Here is a 25282-nt window from a genome sequence, read left to right on the forward strand (position 1 = left end):
GTAGACCGAAAACGTCAAGGTAAACATTCGAATAAACAAGGGAAGAAATCCGTGTTTCGGGTTTTTTGTTTTTTTTTTATGGTTTCGTCTTCAAAAGGGACCGTAAGCGAGTCGTTCGTACGACGGTATACAAGTACTCATACGCCGCCGCCGCAAGAGAATATATGTAGGTACAGCTAGGTCGCGGTACCTGCGTAATATTATGCGCACGTCCTATATGTATGGTTTTTTTTTTTCAAAATCGATTCTTTATTGTGGTTTGATTTCATTGTCTACACGATATTGTCTGCGCGTTTTGCGCCTCGTCATCCGACCGCCGTCGCGAGCAGAGATGTTTATCGCGCGTAAGACATTATAGCCGCTGTCGCCTTGTCGCGTATACATAACACTACATAATATCTAACATGTTCTCGACAAACAGATATGAGTGTAAGTATAATACCTACACCCCTACAAACGTAACGGAAAGACAGTCCACCTCGTCGGAGCGCCCACACGCGGAGAAGACTCCTAAATATATGTACTTCTCCCGTTGTTGTGATGGGTACAGCCTATATTTCTGTTTGACATTTCGCAGCGCCGCGCGTACCCACATTATATTGTCGTTGACTATAGTCTCTTCGCACCTGCGGCAGGTACGTGGCGTACACGGGGAATGCGATGTGCTTAGGTAGGTATAACACAGGATTTTCAACCGTCTGCATAGTCGATGACTTCACGCGGTTAAACACCTCGACTCGCCTATACATACTGCATCCGTGTATTGTATGACTTTAAATGCCCATAATGTATAATACACACACACGCCCACGCCGATCCAAACGCTATTTACGATATAAATATAATATAATACATATATATATATACTTGTGATATGTGTGCCATGTCGAACAACAGACTGACCGGCGCTAAACGCGTAGCCCTCTCCCCCAACCCGTGGCACCTACATCTGTTATATATAATATGTTATGTGTACACGTACATGACATACGGCCGTTGTGTGGAATCAATATGTATATATTGTTAAGCGTATTTTTAAATCGAGACGAAGAGAATTTCACGTTCAAGATAAATCGGGAGCGCAGTATAGTAGACGTATAAGGTACCATATAAAGATACCCACCACACGCGCGATAAATCGGCTGCGATCTTTTTAGCGCAAGTAGTAGTTTTTCCGTCGGCTTTCGTCTATATTTTTATCTCGAAACTCGAATCTACGCTGGCACCTGATTTCAGGGTTTGATTTTTCTACAAAATCCACACCGCGAACGGCAAAAAACACGTACCTATATCTATGGTGCGGACATTGTATACACGCACGTTAAGCACATGATCGCTTACTCGTTTTAAACTTTGAAAATGAAAATGAATTGAAATGCAATCAAAACCGGTTCACGTGCACTCCGAATGTACTAACCAGTTGGAAGATCGAAATAAAACAGTACATAACAATATATTAGATGTTAAAAAACCACAACGTTCACACACTGTCATTGATGAATGAGCGAGAGTTTTCGATTCTTTCACAAATAATTGTACAAAATATACTTCATGTGTGTTTGCGTACGATACGCCGCGCCATAGTATTTGCTTATATACGGTTTTCGTCCGTAACTATAGAAATAGTGCCTTTTACAAATACTCCGAATTATATAATTATACATGTTCGCATTTTTTTTTAAAATTAATTCTATTGACTGTATCAAATTCAGAAAACAAATAATAAAATGAAAATAAAACTCAATGTATGTTATGTAATTTATACCAATATATTTATACATATGTATATTTAGTCATGTTAAGAATGATATGAGATAATCGAAAAAACAATAGTGATTTATTTTAAATCGATTTTAAAAGTTCTATTATGTATAAAAAAATATAATAAATATAGTTTTAAAGAAATATGTTTATTATATTTTAAAAGTAGAACACTATTTACTTAGATGAACGATAATTTATCCAAATTATAATATATTCATTAATAATTTCGGTTTAATTATATCGAAATGCAAACTACTCATTATTTAATTTCACGCATACTATTTAGAACGTGTACTCTATATTTAGCTTTATAATAGACATAATTTCACTTTTCGTGATTGGTATGTCGATGGGGTACTTATATAGTATTTAAAAATCACATTAAAAAAAGAAAAAAACTTTTTAAATTTATAAAATTATATTCCCGTTTTATCAGCTTTTTTTTCTAAAATAACATTATTTAAACTGAAAAAAAAAAAGTTTAATAATTTTTTGATCCATTTATGAATGAAACAAATAATTCATATTATACATTAAAAACGTAAAAATGTTTTACAAAATTAAGAAAATAATTATTGAAAAAAGTATGAATAAATGCATTATGTTTAAACAGAAATATTTATTTCGTGGTGTTATAATAAGAAATCATACATAAGTTTTGATACCAAAAATAAATAGTGCACGCCGAAAATCTATTTTATAAATTATTGTAGGTAGTGTCTTTAATATTATACAACAGACTGATTAAGTATTTATTTTAAAATAAATTTATACAAAAATTTATTATATGTAACATTGACTTTGATAATATGTATGTATTTTATAAAACTGGTTTTACAATTTACTAGGAAATTTTTTTTCATCACAATGCCATTTTAGCGGTTAGTTCAGTTACTTGTTAGTCATGCCGACCGTCATGCAGACTACATAGAGCTTAAAAATGCAATGATGATAGCTATGTTTCTCATTTATATGACCGATATTTTTTTCACCGTCTATATACTTTTTTACTTTTAAGGCATTGAGGCGGTAGCGAAACAAACGGTTTTTTATCGGACAAGATGTTTGGTAAGAGAAACACAATATGATTTCAAACAAAAGTATATAGATACCTACAATATATCTTATATTCTAAATTTCTAACCATAATTTACAACACATACCTTTACTATTATAATTTATAGTCATATAGCAGTGTACCAATATTGTGTGATTCTTTAATTGAACAACACTCATTATTTTAAAATTTATAAATATTTTTGAAACTATTAATTTTACATTATTTCTTGTTGTAATAAAACAACATTTAAAAAATATTTTTTGTCGTTATTCATTTTTAAGATTTTTAATTTTTTGAAAGACAACATACATTTTTAATTTTATATTCTGGTGCAGAATATTTTTTAAGTATTTTGATACGTAAAAAATTGAAATTTGAATAATTAGCAGTCAATGAATTATAAATATTTAAAGTTTATGTAAGTATAGAGTAATAGACCTACATTTTGCACAATATCTCCGTACCACTTCATTCCACTCATCTATACTTTAAATATTTATTATACTCATAAACTAATCGTAATAACGAGTGCTATAACAATAAAAATTGATTTAAAAATGTTTTTTATTTCTTCTGTAGATTATGTGAAAAAAAATATCACCAAAAATGTTCATAAATTTTGAAATAACGAATGTCGAACAAAATAATCACCTTGTGTAATATTATTAAAGCTTATATAGATCGTACACGTACTTGTCTAATTTCGAAAAAAAAGATCAATTAATATAACAGCACTCATTATAATATACCTAATAATGAAAACGTCTTGAACATTATGTCCGTCGTCATCTCGTAGAAATTTTTTTATTTTTGAAATCAGTGTTTTGCAATCTGAAGTTCTATCGGAATTCGCTTAAAAATCATAATTTTAATCGTACCGGGGAGGGGTGGCTCGAAAAATCGCCTCGCATACCTATGAATTGCGGGCGAGTGCTCCGCATACAGGTCGTCAATCGTATACTGGTCTAGGTTGTTACCACACAACGCGCGCTTGCCTATTTCTAGAGCACAACACATTGTTATTAGGTATTATTGCAGCGTATCGCTTACCCGGTTTCTGGTGACGTGAACGACGTCCGTTTAGCTGTCACGTTGCCCTTGCTCACGCGGATCTCGACCTCGCCGTCCGGCAGCACGTCGGCGGACACGGTGTCCGCCGAGACGGCCGACATCGACGACACGGCCGCCACGACGGCGACCACGGCGGCGACTGCGACTGCGACGGGTCTGCGGCTCATGCCATCCGGTTGGGCGGCGGACGCGGACACTTCGACTCCGGGACGGCCGGCCGGCCGACGGACGCGATGGCGGTGACGCGCGAGCTGATCGTTTCCGGGCAGCGGCGGAAAACGGGCCACCGCGACGACGAAGACCGGAAGCGTCTCGCGACGACGACGACGACGACGACGGATTTATTTTTTATTATTATTATTATTATTATTATTATTACGACGTATCGCCGCCACCGATCGAACGGCTGCGGAGAGAAAAATAATACGATTACAAATATCGCGACGACGGTCTCGACGACTGCTGCGGTAAAACGCGCGCGCGGCGATTGTGCGCTCGGACACACGTGCGTATGGCGAATGGTTCGTGCGTCGACCGGCCAACTAACCGGCGCGGTGCCGCGCGAACCGAAACCGCCACTCCTGATGTCACTCTTCTAGTCGGCGGCGGCGGCACACGCAAGACGTCCCGGCAGACACGCCTACCACCACGCGCCGTTTCTGTATAGGTAGGTACGTAAAATGTGCGTGAATAATAACAATATTATTATTATGTGCGTAGGTTTATCACTTCGCAGTGTCATTTATTGTGTTATATTGATATTGTATTAATAATATTGTATTTTGTCGTACGCGCGAAACCGTCGACTGCAGTTCCGACTGTTTGAGCGACTGCAGCGGTTCGCCTGCACCGGTGACCGCGGTCCGCGATGCGTATGTCCTGCAGTGGCACAAAACCGAGTGCACCGGCGGTCGGCAGAACGACAACAAGTCCGGAATAAGGGTGGCGGGGGTATGGTCTCGGGACCGCAACGGACATCGAACGATAATGGGCACGTTATACTATAGTAGGTACGTTTTTTTTTTTTTTTTTAAATTTTGATTATATAGTCGTGAACCCAAAATTATCTTAATCCGGACTTGGGCAACAACCACTCGGCGGGGGTGGGTGGTTTACGATTATTTTTCAATATTCGTGTGTGTGTGTGTGTGTGTGTGAATTGTTGTTATTAGATATTGTATAAATACTCGAATACACACCCGCACAGACCCACCTCCCTCCCTCCTGCTAGAGTTAGGCTAACGACATAAGTGACGATGACGCCGGGCAAAATTTCAAAGTTAATAGCTACGTATTTGGAGCAACGTTACATCGTTACATTAATACTATAAAATTTACCTGAAACGTCAAATGATATTACAGGGCTCGGAACAGCGAAATTAAAAATACCAGTTTCTAAACCGGAACCCTTTTTTGGTTTTCTTAGGAACCCATAAACCGGAATACCGGTACTTATGCAGTTATCGGAATTCGTCGACAGAGAATTTTTAGGTTCTAATATTATTAGTCTATTCTATTTATTTAAGTAACCAATTAATAATAACTGTTTGGTTTAATTAAATGTAAACACACGGATTTATAATTTTCCATTTCTATAATTTACAAAATTCCAGAAACCGTTAAAATATAAACATGATTTTTAATGGGTATATTGTTATTTAATCATCGCCGTTGGTCATTGGCTAATATATGTTATTAAAATCAAAATAGTAAACTTACTCAAGTTCTATTAACCCATTTTAAGACAACTATCATTTGACCTTCGTTAAAGATAGTATTAAATTTGTACTTACTTGAATTTTTTTCACCTTTTTAAATGTATATAATATACAGCTATAAATGCTGGTGTTTTCCGGAACTGAAACCTTAAATAATATGTTATTTTATTATCGACAAAAACTATTCGATGACATAAGCTGGTGTCGTATGAAAACGATGTATTGCAATTAGAAGACTGCGGCAAATTACACTGATCTCCTGTTTTTCTTTAAATTGCAGCAGAAGCACTTTATACTTATAGTATGATGCATAATCGTTAATGTATCACTCGGAAATTTCCATACCTATATGTTATCTTATAATACTATGATATGCAACCGCGTGTCAGCAATCACACCGGTAGACGTCATCGTTAAGGTGAAACATTTCTTTTTACGTATAGGTATCATTTGTATCACATTAATAGTATTCACACTTTAAAAAAAAAAGTTATGTAGACGCTTATTTTTACTTTCATTGTTTTTGTTTAATATTTATAAGCGTATTTCTATCGTCAATTTTTTATTACACTACGTTATATACATACGAGTATATATAAAATATATTATAACGATAATAAAGTACTTGTCTTAACCCTTCTGCAGCCGCTATTATATCTCTGGCCTTGATCGGTACAACGCATTTATATTTCTACTATATAGTATCGAAAAAATTAATATATTGATAACTAACATTATTATTACACATTTATACGTAACTATGTGTGGTATTTACTGGTACATTTAACTAGTCATGGTTTTATAGAAGACTTACACTTAAACTAAATAAAGCGTTGTAACATGTCACTTACCTAGTATTTATATGTCAAATATCAAAATCGAACTGAAATAGTTAAATAACTGCATAGGCTATAGATAGGTACTATGAAACATATCTCGGTAAGTGTTTAAACAGTTGACTTATACCCTAATATTTGCGTCTAGTTAGTAGTTATAAAAAACGTATTTCAATTTAATACAAAATAAATAATAATCAGAATAACTACATAAATAACTATTTTAAAAAATACGTGTTAACTCTAATAAATAGTTATGTGTCATAAATATCTCTTGTGTGGTTAAAATGATTCAATGCTCTTAAGTCCATTACACATTTCGTAAATGTGTACAGTAGGCAGGTGGAGTATACATTTATATACGTGGAAGAGAGGCTCGGGGGCGTATATTTTCAACGCAGAATAATAACCTCCCTAGTCCCTGCCTCCCTTAAAAACGATTGGCCACAGGTCGGCCCACTTAAGTTAAAATAGTTCTGGTACCACAACATTTTATTTTACAATCTTCGAAATATTTTGACGAATCTCTTTTAACTTTAGAGTCTGATAAAGTTAAATAAATATACATACCTAGTAAAAATTATTTTATATATCAAGAATAATAATAACTTAGTTAAGTAATATTTGAGTATTAAATAAAAATATTTTATTTTATTGTATAATATTTAATGCGTTGAAGTAGTTTTATGACTAGTAAGTACAGCATAAAATATTTATAAAAAAATATCTTCTCGAATTCTATTAGTATTAGCTGAATGATCTTAAATTATGTAATTTTTATAGTGGCGTATTAGTCATGCCATATCTGTAGCTATACCTACTCATTCCATTGATAATTATGTATAAAAAAAAATTAGCATAATGGTATTAGTCATTTATATATTAATGAAATACCATTCATTTTATAATATTATTTATTTAGTATATGATATTGTTGGTTTATTGTGTAGAATTCAAAATGCATTTAAAATTTGATTTGGTTGTCTCATTTTTAATAAATTAGTTAATATTAAATATTTATAATTGATATCAAAACTAATTGCAAACCTTGTACTGTTTCTGTAATAAAAATATTTCAATCGCAATACATACATTTAAAACCGTCTACCAACATTATGTGTGCATAATAAATTAAAATCGAATTTAATATACAATTATACAAACGTTTCCCCAGCTCCTTCTCATCTCTGCAGTGATTTTTAAAATTATTTTTATAAATATTTAGTACATGGAACTTATACGAATATTTTTATGATGAAAACTAAAATTTGTACGAATTTATTTTCATAAAAATTCGAGAAATAGTATGCTTAGCATAAGGTTATAGGTACTATAGAAACGTTTCACAAATCTTCTTACAAAAAAAGAGCAATTTTTTAAGCAAATATTTATTATAGATAACTTTAGAGAAACCTAGTATTACATTTTTGACGAAGTTCCAATCACTGAAATTACGTTGAATTAATGTTCACATTTTTTAATTGACATGTTTCCAAAATTTATCTATATCGAACCACTTTAGTAGAGGTACTTAATTACAGTGTGTATTATGTGTGTTAACGTGTGATGTTTGCATTAACTTAATAGTAATACATACATTTTTAATTATTATACATAATGAGTAGGTACACAGTACTTGCTACTACGAATTACAATTGATTCTATATAGAATCACCATTGAAGTTATAATATGATAGTTTACGTAGTTATAACTTTTTGGAAAATTAATTGGTTACAGCTGGCTCCATTGCAACAGCTCAGAAAAAAACAACGTCTTGGTACCTATTCATAAAGTTTTTAAATTTGTTTTTTATTCAATTATTAACATACAGATATTATATTATAATGGTGTACCGCACACGTCAACTGCTAATTCTATAAATAGCAAGATTACAAATATTTTTGTGCATATATTTTTACACGATAATGTTAATTTAACCGTGACGACTAACCAATAAATCGCAATATTATTACCGCAAACATAGACCCATAGTAGGGGTTGTATAGTAAGTATCTAGTTGTAGAGCCTATAGTTGTAGTACATATATGTACACAGTATTAGTGCTGTGAAAAACGATCGTATAACTATAAGGCTTAAAATATAATTGTAATACGCGTTTGTTAAACTATGCCAATTCAAAAGTTGCCAACAAGTTACAAGGCAATACGTAAGATTTTAAAACACAGCATAATAGAATATATAATTATATTATTATATAAATACGAGTAAATACGAGCGTGTCATAGAACATAGTATTTTCTGTAATATGTTATTTAAAAAATCTTTAAAAAAATTATTCAATCATAAATAATAATGATACACTAAAACAATAATAATATTGTATTTTATTCGTGTTTACACGATAGATTAATTTGTATAATAGGAACAGTATAATAATATTTATGCGTTAACATTGAATTAGTTTTGTTTTTTTTTTTTTAATGTAAACAACATAATCATCATTTTTCAATAATTTATCATTACGTGTATAATATATTCCTTGAGCTCTTACGCATGAATGCGAATTCATTAGAAAAATTGATATTTATATGTTATGACGTCAAAAGCCGCAAATAAACGGACCCAAACAACATAATATAATATGTATAATAGACAGAACGACTGCGGACGCGTTACATATTTGTATGTCATGTCGTCGCGCACAACTCAGAATAACTAATAAGTGAACGTATAAAAGCGATAATCTCAAATAAAATTGACATGAAATGAATATAATTTATTTGTTTGAATTTTTACTTCAAAAGTATTTAGATAGACAGTTAACCTGGAAACGTATTTCGCACCTTCGCAAAATGTCCGCGAATGTACGATTTGTGGCTATATAGTCTTGTGTAATTTATCTCGGGGTGTGTGGAATAAAGTTTTAACGAATTCATCCATTGTCAGAGCGATTACATCCTCGCAATATACACATTATTCCAGGAAGTACGATATCGTGTTCTGCATTTGAAGTTAATTGTTCAGATGCAAAATTATACCCACTCTTCATAATGTTTTAAACATGGGTATAAACATATTCATCGTTTAAAATCAAATAAATGTATTTTTAATAGATGGGTACCTACTGCAAATTCTTCACAGCATTACAGCACCATTGTATGTTAATATTTTAACCACGTGCTGCCATGTCTGTTTGAATCAGTAAATAAAAATTCAATGTCAGCTGACCGCTAGCGTGCAGGTACCTGTAATATATTTCCTTTTATAGCAAAACTGTATGATTCACAAAATGCAGCGATTTCATTTAATTAAATACAATAAATTATACGTTATACATTATAAAATACATTAAATTGATTGTGAAAACAATTTATCTTTCCAGTTGAATTAAATATAAATACACGGATTTTTAAAAAGGATTAAGACTTTGAACAGTGCAAATAAACCTTGATAAATCAAAGTTCAAAGGCAACAACATTTTCTTCGACTTTTGCGGCGGTTTCCACTTAGAAGTCGTTTAAAATACGTTTATTCAAGTACTATAGACTTGCATGGTGCTATAATTGAATTTATTTTCCTGACACGAGTATTTAATTATTTCGTATTTTTTTATGATAAATTAATGTAGGTACTAGGTAAATTCACAATGATTCATTTTTAATTTTAATGTTAATATTGACGTGCGATTAATTTGAAGATAAGCAAAATCGGAGGCTACACATAGAGGGGGTACCCTCCTCTTGCGAGATAGTCGTGGTAATGGGAATATAGACAATTATATTTCCAATCATTTATCAAGACAATAAAACATAGTATTAAAATAAAAACAATTAACTTCTTGTTGTTTAGAGTACTAGCTACCAATGACGTGGTCTACCTCTTGGCCTCTTCCCGTCCAGTTTATAAAGTATAACTTACTTATCCCTCGCTCACCATACGTGCTGCGTGACCAGCAAACTCTATTCTTTTGTCTTTTAGATGTTTCTGTGTACTAATAGTGGGCCTATTGAAAAAGTTTTCATTTTCTTTTTATTTCAAAAATTCTCGACCCTGGGAACGGTCCATAAATCGTCTTTTAGGATTTTCCTCTAAAACATTGAGAGTTTTAGTTTATTGCCTTTTGTTTTTGCCCGAGTCTCACACAGACATCATACATACCTAGCAATAGGGCGCATACAAACTATACATAAACATTGCTTCATTTTCTCTCGACAGTGACCTGATTGGACACCACCATGCTTCTCGTCGCACGATAATTAAAATAAAAATGCACTAAATATATTAGTTAGGTCATTTATATTTTCGGTTATCGTATCAGCGATACGAACTTTTCCTGTATTGCAGCTGTAAAACAGTTATGCGCCAACAGTCTTACGCTAAACAGCTAAGTGTGCTTGTACAAAATGACGTCCATTAAAATACATATAAAAAGGTTAAAGGTAAATTTGTCTTTTTGTTTATTTTTGAAATAAAAATTCTACCTACATTAGATTGTTATTGACGACCGTGACTGACAAGATGATAGTCTTCTTCAAATGGTTTCTTCAATTCAACAACATGCAGAAGGAAACATAGCAGCAACAGTGACAAAACAAAAAACTCTTCGTGATTTGTAGAAAAATTAAATGTTTAAATTTAATTACCTACCATCATATAAATATGTATTTTTTGTAATAAAATGAATACTTATATAATTATTATAATTAATGAATAACTCAAGAATAAAAATTATAAATGTTATAAAGTAATATTTCAATATGAAAAATTGATACGAATTGATAACTTAGAATTTTTCCGTTTTATTCGACAAAGCGGAAAACTGTTTAAAGTAAAATTTTCAGTTGGTTCCATGTTTTCCGCATTAGACATTTTTCACTATATTATATCATAGGCTGGCTTTAAGTCAATAAAAATCACAAATACGTCCCCCTTGTCAAGTCGGATTGTTTTCTAAGGTGAAAATTTCAAGTATTTGAATATTGAATTGCAACGAAATTAGAAAATGGTTTAATAAGAAATTGTTATTTGACACGAAATTGAATATCCAATTTCATAAAAATTTAAACTTCAAGCCTCATAAAAAATACTTGTGAAATTACATTAATTTTTTTTTTTTATTACTTCATAACAACTTATGAGGAACCTTGTATTAGATTCTAAAGTTTTTAACTGAGCCAAAATATTTTTATCTACATTAATAGAAAAAAAAACCTTAAATGTCTATAAATAAATAGCTCTGAAACTTGAAACAGTCTAAATATTTTTTAAATTATTCCATGTACAGAAAATAACTTAACTAATAATCGTTGAAAAATTCAAATAGTTACAGTTATTAGATTACAACAAAATAAGAAAATCGATTTAGTCAAAATCTAGTTGTGCATAAAAATGTAAATTATAACGTTTATTCCATTATTTTAAAATGCAGTGGAAATTTTTAGTCCTAACCTTCCAAAACTATCAATTAGATAATTTCAGAAAATGTATCTAAGTTGAAAAACAAAGCATTTTTCTACTTAAATCACGACACATTAACATTTTCAAACATCGATAGAACACTCAAAAATACCTTATTAGTTATTATTGAGAAAATTATATTATGTTCAAAAAATATTAATAGAATTATTATATACCATAGGTAATATTATATAGTATAATATGTATAAAATCATATATATATTATCTATGATTTAAATATCTAGTCAAAATTTCATGTATCTTGTCATTATTTTTATTTGTTCTTGAGTTGCCAACAAACTTATTTGAAATCTTATATTGCATTTTTGATGAACTTTTGTAAAATCGTAAAAATTTTAACTTTAAGAAAATAAAAATAAATCAATAAAAAAAGTCAAATTTTACAAAAAAAAATAATTGTTGTGAAAGTTAATTTTCTTTTTTTTTTGTCATAATTTAAAAATTAATAATTCTAGAGAATTGAAATTTTCCCAGAATATTCATGTTAACATTGGCTAGATATTAAATAATTTTTTGAATTTTTATACAAGAATTTTATTTTTAATAGTAGTGGACATTTTTTCAATGCCGACCTTCCTAAAATATCAACTTACAGTAATTACCCTCATAGCTGAAAATTAAAACATATTTACTGTTTCAAAAAGTAAAGACAAATGCATGTCGCACACACAACATCGTATAACCGATATGTTTATTGCTCCATTCAAAATCTAATAGTGATATAATATATTCCCACTTTAACAATCAGATTTTTTTTTTTATTATTATTTTTTAAGTGATTTAGTTTTTTTACCATCAATTGAATAGCTAAACTATATTACAATGTTCCCAACAACTTTAAATAACTCTCAATACTTTTTGTTGAACAGATTTTGTTCTATTGCCATCATTGTCATCACCAGTTAATTGGCAGTTATCTACCATTTGCATTCACCATCTAGATTAATTTCACAATTTCTGTTTTATTCATATTTTTACATATTAGATATTGCGTCAAATCAAATATGTTATTCTTTACTAGCTTTGGATAATATACAAATAATCAAAATAATAAACAGAAGATTTACATTATATTATAAATGCTAAAATAATAAGTTAAGTTACTGATAATACTTAAATACACACTTTCAAAACTTAATATTTAGATAGTTGATTTAAATGGTTTAAATATAAGTTGTTTAAAAATACATAAATATCACTACATTTTAATTACAGTAATTAATACTATACCATTTAAACATACTTGTATGTTTTGTTATCATTGAGTACCTGTCAAACAACTTTCATTACAAAATCTGAATTAAATTTAAGTCTTATATTTTCATTAATAAATCAAAAAGAAAACGTTTAAATCATTCAATTTTTATGGTAACACGAGGCAATAAAATTAATTTGGTTTTTTTTTTTTTGTATGTTGTATAATTAATTGGAATATTTTATTTCTCATCAAAATATATTCAGAAAAATAACTTACTTAACCACTAGCTTTTAATAGATAAGTTAAAAAAATATATATATAATAAAACAAGTATTATTTATATAATATATTTATTAGTATAATAGAATTAATAATATTTTCTTTTTGTTGTATAGCAATAATATTTAATTAAAGGATTTTAAAATATATATATTATATTTTTTATGATTTTATAATATTAAATAAAATTTGTATACAATAATAATTTCAGTAAAATTAAACAAACATTATGATTTATAAAATTAATATAATAACAGTAAAGGAGGCAATTAATTATGCACATGAAAAATAATAAGTATTGACTATAAAACATAATATTTTATAAACTATAATTATACATATTATATATATATGATTTAGACATTGAAGTAATATTAAAATAGTAATATAATTAGATAAATTAGTACAAATAGTTATGAGAATATTATTAGAATAAAATGACAAATCAAATGTGAGATATTGGTATTCTTTTTCTTTACATAACTGGACACTTATTAATTAAAATACCGAGATTTTAACTAACTATAGACGACAGATAAAAAAAATAAAAAATACACATAAAATATATAAAATGTGTATTTATACAATATATATTTATAAATATATATAATATAACCACACATACAAACCTCAAAATAATTTATTTTTAGTTCATTGTTTTAATGAATTCAATCGCAGCACAAAATTGTATCCACCAATAATGTTCTTCGCCTTCCAAACGATCACCATAAAAACTATTTATATACTGAACAGTTGATAACAGTGAAGGGGGATTTGCCTAAAAGTGACAGAATACACCATGTTTAAAAAAAAAATACCTTGGTATTATTTAATAATTATTTCAACTGTTATTACTTTTATTAGAACATAAACGAGAACTGGAACTATATCATCGGCAGCTGGATGCATATTTCCATGTTCACCAGCCATTGACATCAGATTTAAAAGGGTTGTAGTGCATCGAAATACACATTGCAATTTGTCTTTTGGTGTCTTATACGCTGAAATTGCTGAAATCTCAGCTTGAGCAGAAGGCCAAGGGCATTCAAAATGAAATTTCTAAAACAGTTCATTGTACTTTTAATTTTCAGTTATTATTTTTAAAATAATTTACTTCATACTTTAGGAATACGTAAATCATTGTGTGTAGGTACTAAATTCTTTGACAAATTAGACATATGTTCTCGTAAAACTCTAAAATTATGTAACATAACATTGTTATTTAATATTTATTGAATAGTAATAAAATAATAACAAAAAAATTTCTCTTACTGATCTCTACAAATGTCTGCATCACCATTAGGGTACATTGCTAATGTGTACACTCTACTAATAATTGCTCGTTCAATTGTCAATTTGGCATCATCAATTTGGTCAAAACTTGCATCTACAACATTTAATAACAAGAGTTAATGTAATGATATTAATGAAAAAATCATTATGAAGTTTATTATTCAATAAATTTATATTATTATACACTATCGAGAACAAGAAAAAAACTATTTTATAATTTAATAGACTAAAGAAATAAATTACTTTTCCAAATATTGTTGCGTTTTATTTCAATTTCAAGTGTTGACAAAAATCTATTTAGATGTTGATTTTTTTCATCAGCTAACTTGCTTTGTTCGAATTCATCAATAAACTCCAAAACTAATTGATTGTTTTGTTCTAAAAATATCTGCACACATTTTGTAATCAAAAATTGATGGCACACTTCACGATCACATTTGATTTGTTCCAACAATCTTAAAAACAAATTCATAAAAGTAAAAAATGCACACATTCAAAAATAGAATTTAATGTTCAAATACCTGTTTAACTGGGCTATACTAGTTAATAATGTTTTTCTACATTTTACAAGATATGTAATATAGGGAGCTCTGGATTTATAGTCTTCTTTCAATGCACTAATTAATTTTTGACAACTAATGAACAATACATCAAGTATTTAGTATGTGCTCTAAAATATAATCAATCATTTTTCGGAGATAAGTTTTAATATGTCTTACCTGTGTGTATCAAACATCTTCATACACCTAATTGTTTCGTGGAGTCTAGCTGATATAAAATGATCATTAAGATTAGTAGCTTCTGCCAGTTGATATTGCAACAAACCAACAATTTCATTATCCTTATCTCGCCATGTATTTAACTATTTAAAACATATCATTTTTACAATAACTTATTATTTGAAGTAAAATCCTAACGCATTTATTTTGTAATACAGTGAAACCTCTCTTAACAAACAAAATTTTCAATCTCAGCATAATCCCGTTGAAAATAATAGATAATGCTCCTCTAAATAGCAGATAGGTTTGGGTAGTCTAAAGTGTTTAAATATATCTAAATAATGGACAGCTATCCAAGAAATATGAACTTATTGTGTATACAATACAATATGTGCTATGTATTTCTATTTTACCGATAGACATTTATCTAAATCGTAATTTAATGAATACGATAATGTATGAAAAGTAATTTTGTTTAATATGTTTTATTACATCTAAATAATTATAATAAATTATGTAATGATAAACCTAAAGTAAGATATTGTTTAAAAATTCAATAAAATTTAAATTTTCAGACATAAATACATACATATTATTTTATTAATTTTTCCCAATAGCAAATATCTCTCAATAGTGGACAATCTTATCGGTTCTGTGAGTGTCCACTATTCAGAGGTTTTACTGTATTAATATTTTATATAATTTTACCATAGGTTTAGACTCGGTTTCATTACACCAGGGTACATATTGTATATCAACAGTACTCAGTACAAGTCGCAATTTCTTTTTGGCATCATCAAATGAGTATTTTTCAAAATCAATGTTTTGGTTTAACTCTGACACAGAATCTTCATCGTTTTTAGCAGTTCCTGATTTTTGACTAGAATTTTTTTCATTGGTATTCAATATATTATTGGGCTTTTTACGGTATTTGGCCAATATGTCTTCAGAAGATTCTGCTTCAACAGTAAATATAAATATCAAAATGAGTAAATTTTTGAAAGGAAAAAAATGTTATCTACATAATAGAGTTAAAATAAAATAAAAATATACAAACCATCAAGGAGAACATTTTCTGATAAATTATTATTTAATATTAATTCATTTCCACCACTATTACTACAGCCTTGTAATGGATCATAACTATAAATAATAACAATATCAATATTCACATTTTAGCATATATTATAATGTATTTTCAAATTTACCCTAATTCATCATTTCTGTACCATTTTCCTCGACGATTTTTAAAAGAAATTTTGAAATTTTTGAAAAATCCTCTTTTATTTTTACTATCATCATCATATCCTTCTCTATCACCACGTTCTGCTGTCTTATCAAAACTAATACTTTTCGAAATTAAATTTCCACTATTTCCCATTTTTGTATTAACTGCCACTGTATTGTTATTAGTTTTCATTGTTAAAACTGAACCATTCATTAACATAGGTTTGGGTTTAGCTCCCAGACTGCTGCCACTACTACTACTAGTAGATGCTAAACTACATGAACTCATATGTAAACCCATATTTGTATCACCATCATCAACTGAAGCCTAAGCACAGTAATCAAAGTATCAGTACTTTAAAAAATAATAAGTTTAATATAAACAATTTTGAAAATAGGAATTACTTCTTGACTTGATGACGGTTGTGGTCTATGAGAGAGTTTGGGTGGTCCAGAAGGTGTTTGTTCATTAGAAGTTGATGCCATAGAAAAAGTGGATCTAGATACATTTAATCCTGTTTCAGTTCTAGTTAATGGAACATCATCAGGGGAACCAATAAATTTGTTAGTATTTGATTCAGCACTACTGTCAGACACCTTTCGTCTTTGTACTCTATTGTTAAATGACGAAACATTTTCTGACCGTAAAATATTCTCTTGTGGTATTTCTACTATAGGTCTAAATACATTTGGTGCTAGAAATAAATATTAAAATTAATTCAATACAACAACAGTAAATTTAAGTATGAAATAAGCCAAAATTTAAACTTAATCTTACAGTAATGATAATTTGAAGAATCATCAGTTCCATCCATATCACCTCGGCTTTCTAATTCATATCTTAACATATCGTCTGATCTAAAATTACAACCAAACATGTTAAATTTAACATCACGATGAGAAATAATGTAATTAATAATTAATGCTATGGTAAAAATTAAAGTAATGAAGTTAAAATCTTTACCTTGCAACACTAGCTGTGTCATCTGTATCAACTTCAGCCAATCTATCAGTGTCAGAAGCAAAAACATCTGTACTCCATGCTTCAGATGCAGTTTCAATAATGTCTAATATCTAATTTTAATTATATTTTAGTTATTAATCAATTTAAAACAGAAAACATTTAAAATAGATAAAAACTATTAACTTGTTGATTATTAGAAATAGCTTGTGATTGTGGCGGTGGTGGAAGTTGAACATTAATTTGAGATCTATCAGACTGATCGAGTATTTCATTATCACTTGCTAAAACATCCATACTCCATGTGTCCGATACCATGGATGATGCGGTTTCATCACGTCCCATTCCTTAACATTTTAAAAAGTAATACACCATCAAGATTGGAATTCATTATTTAATATACTCTCAACTCAAATATTTGAGTAAAAATGTTTAAACTAAATAGTTTTTTAATAATTTAAATTTAGTTTTATAAAATAAGAAAATATTATTTTCCTAAATATTACAAATATATTTCTGTTATTTTTAAATACTATGAATTGTGGATTTGAAAGTGTATAACTTATATTTCAATTCTAATAAAATAATTAAAAAGTATTTAAGTATTTATTAAAAATATATTTACCTTGCATTTTAGATTTTATTTCAAATTTACCAAATTTATCATCTAGATCAAATTTACATTGTTTTGCCGATGGATTTATACGAGCAGATGGTGTTGGAGGACCATTAACTATATCTTCATTTTCTGTAACTTGTGATGATGGTGTATCACGCCCTAATTCATAATATAAATATAATTTAAGAATTTTTTTTAAATAAAAACAAACAAAATTAACCTGATATATTTGGTGTTCCTCGTCCTGATACATTTGCAGAAATCATGTCTGATAAATTATCATTTTGATCCTGATCAAGTTCCACAGATGACGGAACACTATGATTTGATGCAGCCTCTGAGACAACTTCTAAATAATCACTTGTGTTCCCAGTGTCAACTTAAAAAAGAATGTAAAAATAAAATAATTTTTAATATTAATAAAAACTGTTAATTTATTATTATTTATTATTTCTTACCAATTGAACCTTCGTGAGATACAGAATGTAGAGGTTTTTCCTTTTTTTTCACAATTTCATACAGTTTATTGTTTTGTTCGCCAACTTCTATGAGATTTGATTTTTCAATTTCTAAAACCTTATGCTCAGGTAATAAACCAATTCCAGAGTTTAGTGTATTCTCAAAAGGAACAATTAGGACTTTTTGATCAAAATCTTTTTTAAATTTCTCATCATCATCATTAAAACCTTCTGAATTAGAAAAATTTAGAATGTTTGTATTTGGTAATACTTTTCCAAGAGATGAAGCAGCTAAAATATAAAATAATAGTATTTATTTATTCAATAATAACAATGACTAATAAAATTTAAAAAATATCAAATAATATAAGTTTAGTTATAAAGTCATAAGCTGTGATGTGAGTAACAGTTCGTAGTAATAAAATAAAATTAAGAGTGAATATTAATTAATTAATTAAGATAAAACTTTTTCTTGAAAAAGAATTAATAGTAATACCTAATTTATTAGTATGTGTATTTTAATTATCTGCATTAATTAAAAAAAAAATAAACTCTTGATAATGCGCAAAATTGGTGTCACCACTCACCAGCAACTGTGGATTAGTAAATTTTGTTCAAATTTACACAAAAATACTTTTAACATGTTTTTATTAAATTATTATTATTTATAAAAATAAATTTAATTTCTAAAACTGTTATGATTTCTTTAGCATATGTATATAATATTATATAGTATTCTTATTGTGCATGTACATAATTTATATTTCTTAAAATAGACTGACTCGACAGAGAAAACAGGGGAGAAAACTCATAAACAAGAATTTGTAGTACATTAATTATGGATATATATATATATTTTTAAATAATATATCTTATTGAGAATTGATATACTTCTGCATATATTTATATCTCTTTTATATTTTAATATGTGTATAAAAATGATAAAATAAATTTCTTACCAGTCTTACTAAGAATCCCTAGCCTTTTCTGTTCTGTGGGTAATTGAAATTTATCGTTTGAATTATTATCAGGCCACATTATTGGCATATTCATCAATAAATCAGCCAATTCTTTTTTATCTGATTCGCTCAATGTTCCATCATTGGAAACCACATTTAGGAAATTTACCTAAAAAAATGTAAATTTTTAGTTAAATATTTTTTTTAAATGTTTATAGCAATAGTTCATTTGAAATACTTACAAAAGTTTGAAGTTCCTCCTCAGTAAATAATGCAACGGATCGAACTAAGTTTTCCAACTTAACATTAGAATTAACAGTTAAATTTTCATCATTCAAAGAATTTCTTGATGATGTTTTTAATAGAGCTTCCATCAAGCTAGAAATGCAATCCTTATTAAAATGTTGATACAAATCTTGAACTTTATTATCAATTGGTTCATATTTGTACATAGCCAACATTTGAATAATATTAGCTACTTGTATGAGATTATAACGAGCAATTTGAGTAATATCAGCATCAGTGATTCCATGTGGTTCAGGATTTACGATTGCTGGGCAAATAAAATATGTAAAAATCAAATTTACACAAATGCCATAGATCTAAAATAAAATATAAATACATTAGCAACTATACATTCAAGTAAATAATATGAAAAATAAAATCAAATATAATACTTGTTTTTCAGTCAAAGTACTTCCAGCAGTTAATAGTGTATGAATTTGTCTTACAAGCCAACACACTGAACTCGGAAAACAGTAAAGATTTTCATTGAGGCTATTAATAAATTTTGAAGCAATTGCTACCAATTGCTCTACAATAGACTTTCTATAATGTTGTAGTTTTGAATTATAATCCGGACTTTCACGGTTGCACGTTCTAAGATGAGAAAATCTAAAATTTTAAGTTAATTTATGTATGATAAATAATTATCAAAAACATTATTTAGATATTTAATTTTATTTCATAAAATAAATTATAACAAATTATTATAATACATTTTATTAAAACATAATTGGATAAATCTACCTATTACTATATGTTTATTTAATATTTTCTAATTAAATAGAAAAAGAATATTATGATTAGACATAAGATAATAAATGACTTTTATTTAATGAATTACAATAAATTGTTAATAATTTTTTTACCATATTATTTTACAGAAATACTATATTATATTGTAATTTTTTAATCTGAAACTCAAAAATGTAAATTAAAATAAGGCTAATGATTTTAAAAATGATGCAGTATTAATGGACAAGTGAAACAAAGTCTAAAAATAAATATTTTTATGATACTGTATTTAAGAAATAATTATGGATATAACGAAAAATTTTAAGTTTGATATACTACATTTCAATTAATTATAAGTTGAAAAATATTTTTTTTATGTATCTATATTCTATACACTATATTTAATCATGTTTTCGTAGAATTTTTTTTTTTTAATGAAATGAGTATATAAGTTAAGTATACATATTGATTTTCTGAATTTTTGTCCATGAACAAATATTTTGTCACAGTATCATGGCAATTATATGAAAAAGGTGCAAGTTGAAAGTTTGGCCTGGGATGCCATTTCACCTCATGCTGACCTTAAGCTCCCCTATCCTCAAATAATCATCTGTATGGCTACTGTAAAGTTAAGCTACACTTCTGATAAGTCAGTTACCTAGTTGTTTACTTAATTTGAATAGAGAATACATACTTTAAATTTGCTTGCAAAATTAAATCTAATAATTAAATGTCAATATATTTTATTTGTAAACACTAATAAATAATAATATAGTTGGTAATTTATTTACCTCATTTGAGCTTTATCTGGATCAATATCTAGGTACTTTTCTTCGTCTTTTAACAACTCCATAATGGGGTCATGAAAGGCAGCAGTCAAAAATAATTTTGCAGAAAATAAACTCCCGTGGAATGCTGAATACAATCTTGAAAAAGCACATGATCCATGACTTAATATCCTAAAATATTTAAACGTCTATTATTATTTCTTTATTTTTAATTTTCATCATAACATAAGTGTTATAATATTATACATAATACACACATTATACAATTGTACATATTCTATTCAATCAAAAGGGCAAACCTGCAAGGGTTATCTGCAGGTATTAATTGTAACACAGCCAAGTGTCTGAGTAATTTTAATATTAAAACATTATCCTCGGCCATCAAACAAGATCCAAACACTCCAGACAAAGTACAATTGACAACCTCTGGCATTTTGTTAGTAAATAATCGATCTCCAGCAGCTAAACAGCTTGCTAGTAGTTTTGGATTTATACGCAACTTTTGCACAAGAACACCAAACCCTTGTGCATTCTATAAACAAAATTTATTAATTTGTTATTTATTTTATGAATACAGACTTACATCGTAGCCGATTGATTCATGAACTTCAACAAAATGTGCATCGTCTAAGTGTTGAGCAATCTCACAACAATCAGCAGGCGTACAATCAGGATTTGACAAGACTAATTTATTAAGATTAATTCGTTGTTGAGTTGTTATCCACGCTTCTTGGGCCAATCTATTTGATACACTAATCACCTGTTAATAAAAATATTTTCTTCAATTAAAAATCAAAATTGGTTGTTCAAAATAGGTCAGTTAAACAATGAAACAAAATGTAACCGTGTAAATCTTAATACAATAACAATTATAACCCAGCAAGATTGAATATTTTATAAACATTTACCTGTTCATTCAATGTCTGCAAATTGTTCAATTCGTATTGAGTGAAAAGTCGTTCTTGTCGCATGTGCGTGGCCAATTCCATTAGATCTTGCAATAACGTTTGTTCTTCCATAATTGCTCTGGTTTTCTATTCACAAAATGGAATCACATACTTGATTAATTAATTTCATTGGTCACCAAATTGTGTAGTCTATTAAAGGAGATTATCTCAATTAATTGTAGTCATAGATTTATGATTTTCATTCGACAAGAATTAATCCCAAGTCCCATAGATAGACGGTGTTAATCAGTACATAACAATTAACGAAGGGAAGGGGTAGATTAAAATATTTGACTAATTATATTAAATTCTACAATGTCAAACATTGAACATATGTGTTTGTTTAGTGTCATTGTTATTTGTTTTATCATTATTACTTCTTCGGTCATGAACTGAAGACAATTAAAACATAATTATTTTACAACAACAGGTATTCAATAATAATCATTCTGATCAATCAAAAAATTACAAAGAAAACTCCAATAGTAATAATAATAAATAAGTAGTTGGTCCCGATGCCGTTCATAAAACGTATCTTCTTCGATTTGTGGATTGAACTACATGGCAGATCGGGATCGTTTTCGATTAAACACTACGATTTGCGAATGAAAACGAAAACATGTGATTAAAAAACTAGGTAAATAAAGTAAAATGTCGAAACAGACGATAGCGTCAACTCGACTCTTGACGACCGATATTTCACGGTGCTGAATACTGATAAAGAAGTAGTGAAAAAAAATCAAACACGTTACAAATGGAAAGCGGTGGAAGTGGGACGAAAAACGCAATACCATGGCTAATACTCGAAAGTTTAAAACACTTCTTACTCAAGTCTCACGGGCTACATCTGCAGCTGCTGCTGCTGGTATAACTTCAAACTTACTGCTAATGAAGGATGCAGATAACGTGCGATACCATTATTATTGTTGTTAGACTGACGGTCGTACGCACAGAATTGAATTGTAAAAATAATGAATGGACTGCGCGTCGCGTTATCTATAATATAGCCGTAATGTTAAGACGGACGGGCTATTCGACCGCGTGGCGCCATCTAGTGGCGGTTAGCCGACAGGCGTATTCTAAGACTAAGTACCTATTCCAACCGTAGAATAACAATTATTACTAATTAGTAGGTACTTACCTAATTAATCACCACTTTTTTTTTTTATAATTACAAGTTTACAACGTTCGTTTTTTATTCTTTGTTCAAAGGAGAATATACGTTAAATTACTTGTACTTACTACAGAACCGAATTTAGTATCAAATTTTTACGATAGCGAATATTTAACCGTAGTCCGTGAATAATCAAAATTTCCCCAAAATATTTTTATTACTATTTTCTATAAACGGTATGGTTTTCACAACACTTGAACATTTCTAATGTTTTAGAGTTATTTATAGCTTTACGTAAACATAACAATTTTTTTTTTTAGCTTTTTAAAGTTTTTTTCCAATAAATGTTGAAAAAAAATTATTCGTTAGATAAACATTCTCGAAAATGTAATAAAAATATTCCCACAAAAGTCGTTCTCATTAGTTATATTTGTATGAAACACATTAGGCAAATGTTTTATATATACATTTTATGTTGGAATTTCGACGAAATTACTTATTTTAATGAAAAAAGACGATGTTAATTATTTTTTTATAATTTAATAACATTATTTGTGAGAACTAAAAGCTTTTACGTACATTACATTATTATGAATGTTACAATAATTGTTATTATACGCAATGACATTTTTGGTTGATTTAAGGTATTAATCTATTTATACTGTGAAATTATTTTTTACTTTCATACAATGATGTAATATGTTATTACGTTTTGAATAGTTTAAGTAAATATAATATAGTATAAAAAATGTATATTGTTTTAATAATTAAATACTGATGATATAATAAACGTAATATTTTCGGGGAAAATTGTATCAAGCTATCGTAATTCTAAAAGTAAAATAAATTACTTTATTAGCTGCATAAAAAAAAAAAACATACTATAAAATAATTTTAGATGATATAATAGACTGACAGTCCGTTTCCGCTCAAAATAATTTTTCGTATGTACAATGATGTATCACTCAATTCAACAAATTTAATACATTCAATATATAGCGACACTAAATTCGACGTCAAATAAATAGCAAAGCAGTACCCATTTGTCTATATTTTATTTCCCTTGCGACATTTTACTAACCACATTCGAATTAACTCGCGTAATTGAATTTTTTTTTTAATGGATTTACCAGATAATTCATTGAGTGTAACGTATGTATAAATACTGTCAACATTAATAATGACACTGTTAATTTCTTGGAAAGTTTAAATGGGAAAATAATTATTGATATGTGATATGTTTTTGAAACAATTCAAAAAAACGTGAAGGATTTGATTGCGAACTTTGTAACTTAAAGTTTTCAAATTTAATTTATTTTACTTTTATTTAATGTTGATGATCAAATTATACACGTAATAATATAGTTTTGATTTACTCTATAGTAAATATTGAACAAGGAATAAGGATAATTATTATCGTTCAAAGAGTTTTCAGCTACTATGAATGTGCCTAATATGTATAACAAATTATATTAAGATATCCAGTGACATAATTGTGGAGGGAAAGGGGGAAATTTCCCCCTGACAATTTCGTGAAGGGCAAATATATATATAATTTCCTCTCCCAGATAATCCAACTATACAAATGTACAGGGTTTTGATCATATGATAAATAAATTATTTTGATCCCTCCATAAATTTTTCCCCAATTATGCCACTGAAGATATCTATAATAATATTTCCAAACACTTAATGATTTTGCGTGGAAAAAATGTTCATTGCTGGAAAAGAAGAAAGCGAAATTAGCGATAGAAAAAGGCGAAATTGACTGTTTAAGATTGTTGTAATCGATCATGATCTTTGGAGTAAGCGAT

The 25282-nt window shown here is 28.8% G+C and overlaps 2 protein-coding genes across 6 annotated transcripts in view; both read right to left on the minus strand.

Annotated features, from left to right (window-relative positions):
• Window positions 1-4462, minus strand: part of LOC112603369 — a 42925-nt gene extending 38463 nt beyond the window's left edge. Inside the window, exon 1 of the mRNA XM_025351898.1 lies at window positions 3875-4462. Within this exon, the coding sequence (XP_025207683.1) occupies window positions 3875-4062 (188 nt within the window). The 5' untranslated portion in view covers window positions 4063-4462. The remainder of the gene's footprint in view (window positions 1-3874) is intronic.
• Window positions 4463-13801: 9339 nt separating this feature from the next.
• On the minus strand, window positions 13802-23327 carry LOC112603344 (GTPase-activating protein and VPS9 domain-containing protein 1). 5 transcript variants are annotated; one of them, XM_025351865.1, is made up of 25 exons: window positions 22732-22758; window positions 22316-22441; window positions 21991-22167; window positions 21707-21939; window positions 21411-21578; window positions 20280-20496; window positions 19845-20204; window positions 19603-19771; window positions 18644-18934; window positions 18406-18564; window positions 18192-18344; window positions 17753-17913; window positions 17570-17679; window positions 17384-17463; window positions 17011-17300; window positions 16587-16933; window positions 16436-16521; window positions 16087-16334; window positions 15379-15521; window positions 15181-15294; window positions 14903-15114; window positions 14639-14753; window positions 14488-14560; window positions 14222-14425; window positions 13802-14144 (listed from the first exon to the last, which is right to left on the minus strand). In XM_025351865.1, exons 1-25 carry the CDS (start codon window positions 22741-22743, stop codon window positions 14013-14015), a joined length of 4380 nt encoding a protein of 1459 aa, XP_025207650.1. In that variant the 5' UTR covers window positions 22744-22758; the 3' UTR covers window positions 13802-14012. The 5 variants fall into 5 exon arrangements, with proteins under 5 accessions (XP_025207650.1, XP_025207654.1, XP_025207651.1 ...); XM_025351869.1 differs by lacking the exon at window positions 22732-22758 and adding an exon at window positions 23238-23327 and having other exon boundaries at window positions 14013-14144; XM_025351866.1 differs by lacking the exon at window positions 22732-22758 and adding an exon at window positions 23182-23318 and having other exon boundaries at window positions 14013-14144.
• Window positions 23328-25282: the final 1955 nt, after the last annotated feature.

This window comes from Melanaphis sacchari, unplaced genomic scaffold (assembly GCF_002803265.2).
Source record: "Melanaphis sacchari strain LSU unplaced genomic scaffold, SCAv2.0 Contig106_pilon_pilon, whole genome shotgun sequence".
In the NCBI taxonomy this organism is placed as follows: domain Eukaryota; kingdom Metazoa; phylum Arthropoda; class Insecta; order Hemiptera; family Aphididae; genus Melanaphis; species Melanaphis sacchari.

Bases quoted from the DNA above. Each gene is read 5' to 3' on its own strand.
- LOC112603344 (XM_025351865.1), bottom strand. The intron at 18,935-19,602 runs GTAAGAAATTTA...TTTATATTTTAG, and splicing joins AGGGATTCTTAGTAAGACTG to CTGCTTCATCTCTTGGAAAA. The intron at 16,934-17,010 runs GTAATTCCTATT...TACTGTGCTTAG, and splicing joins AACCGTCATCAAGTCAAGAA to GCTTCAGTTGATGATGGTGA.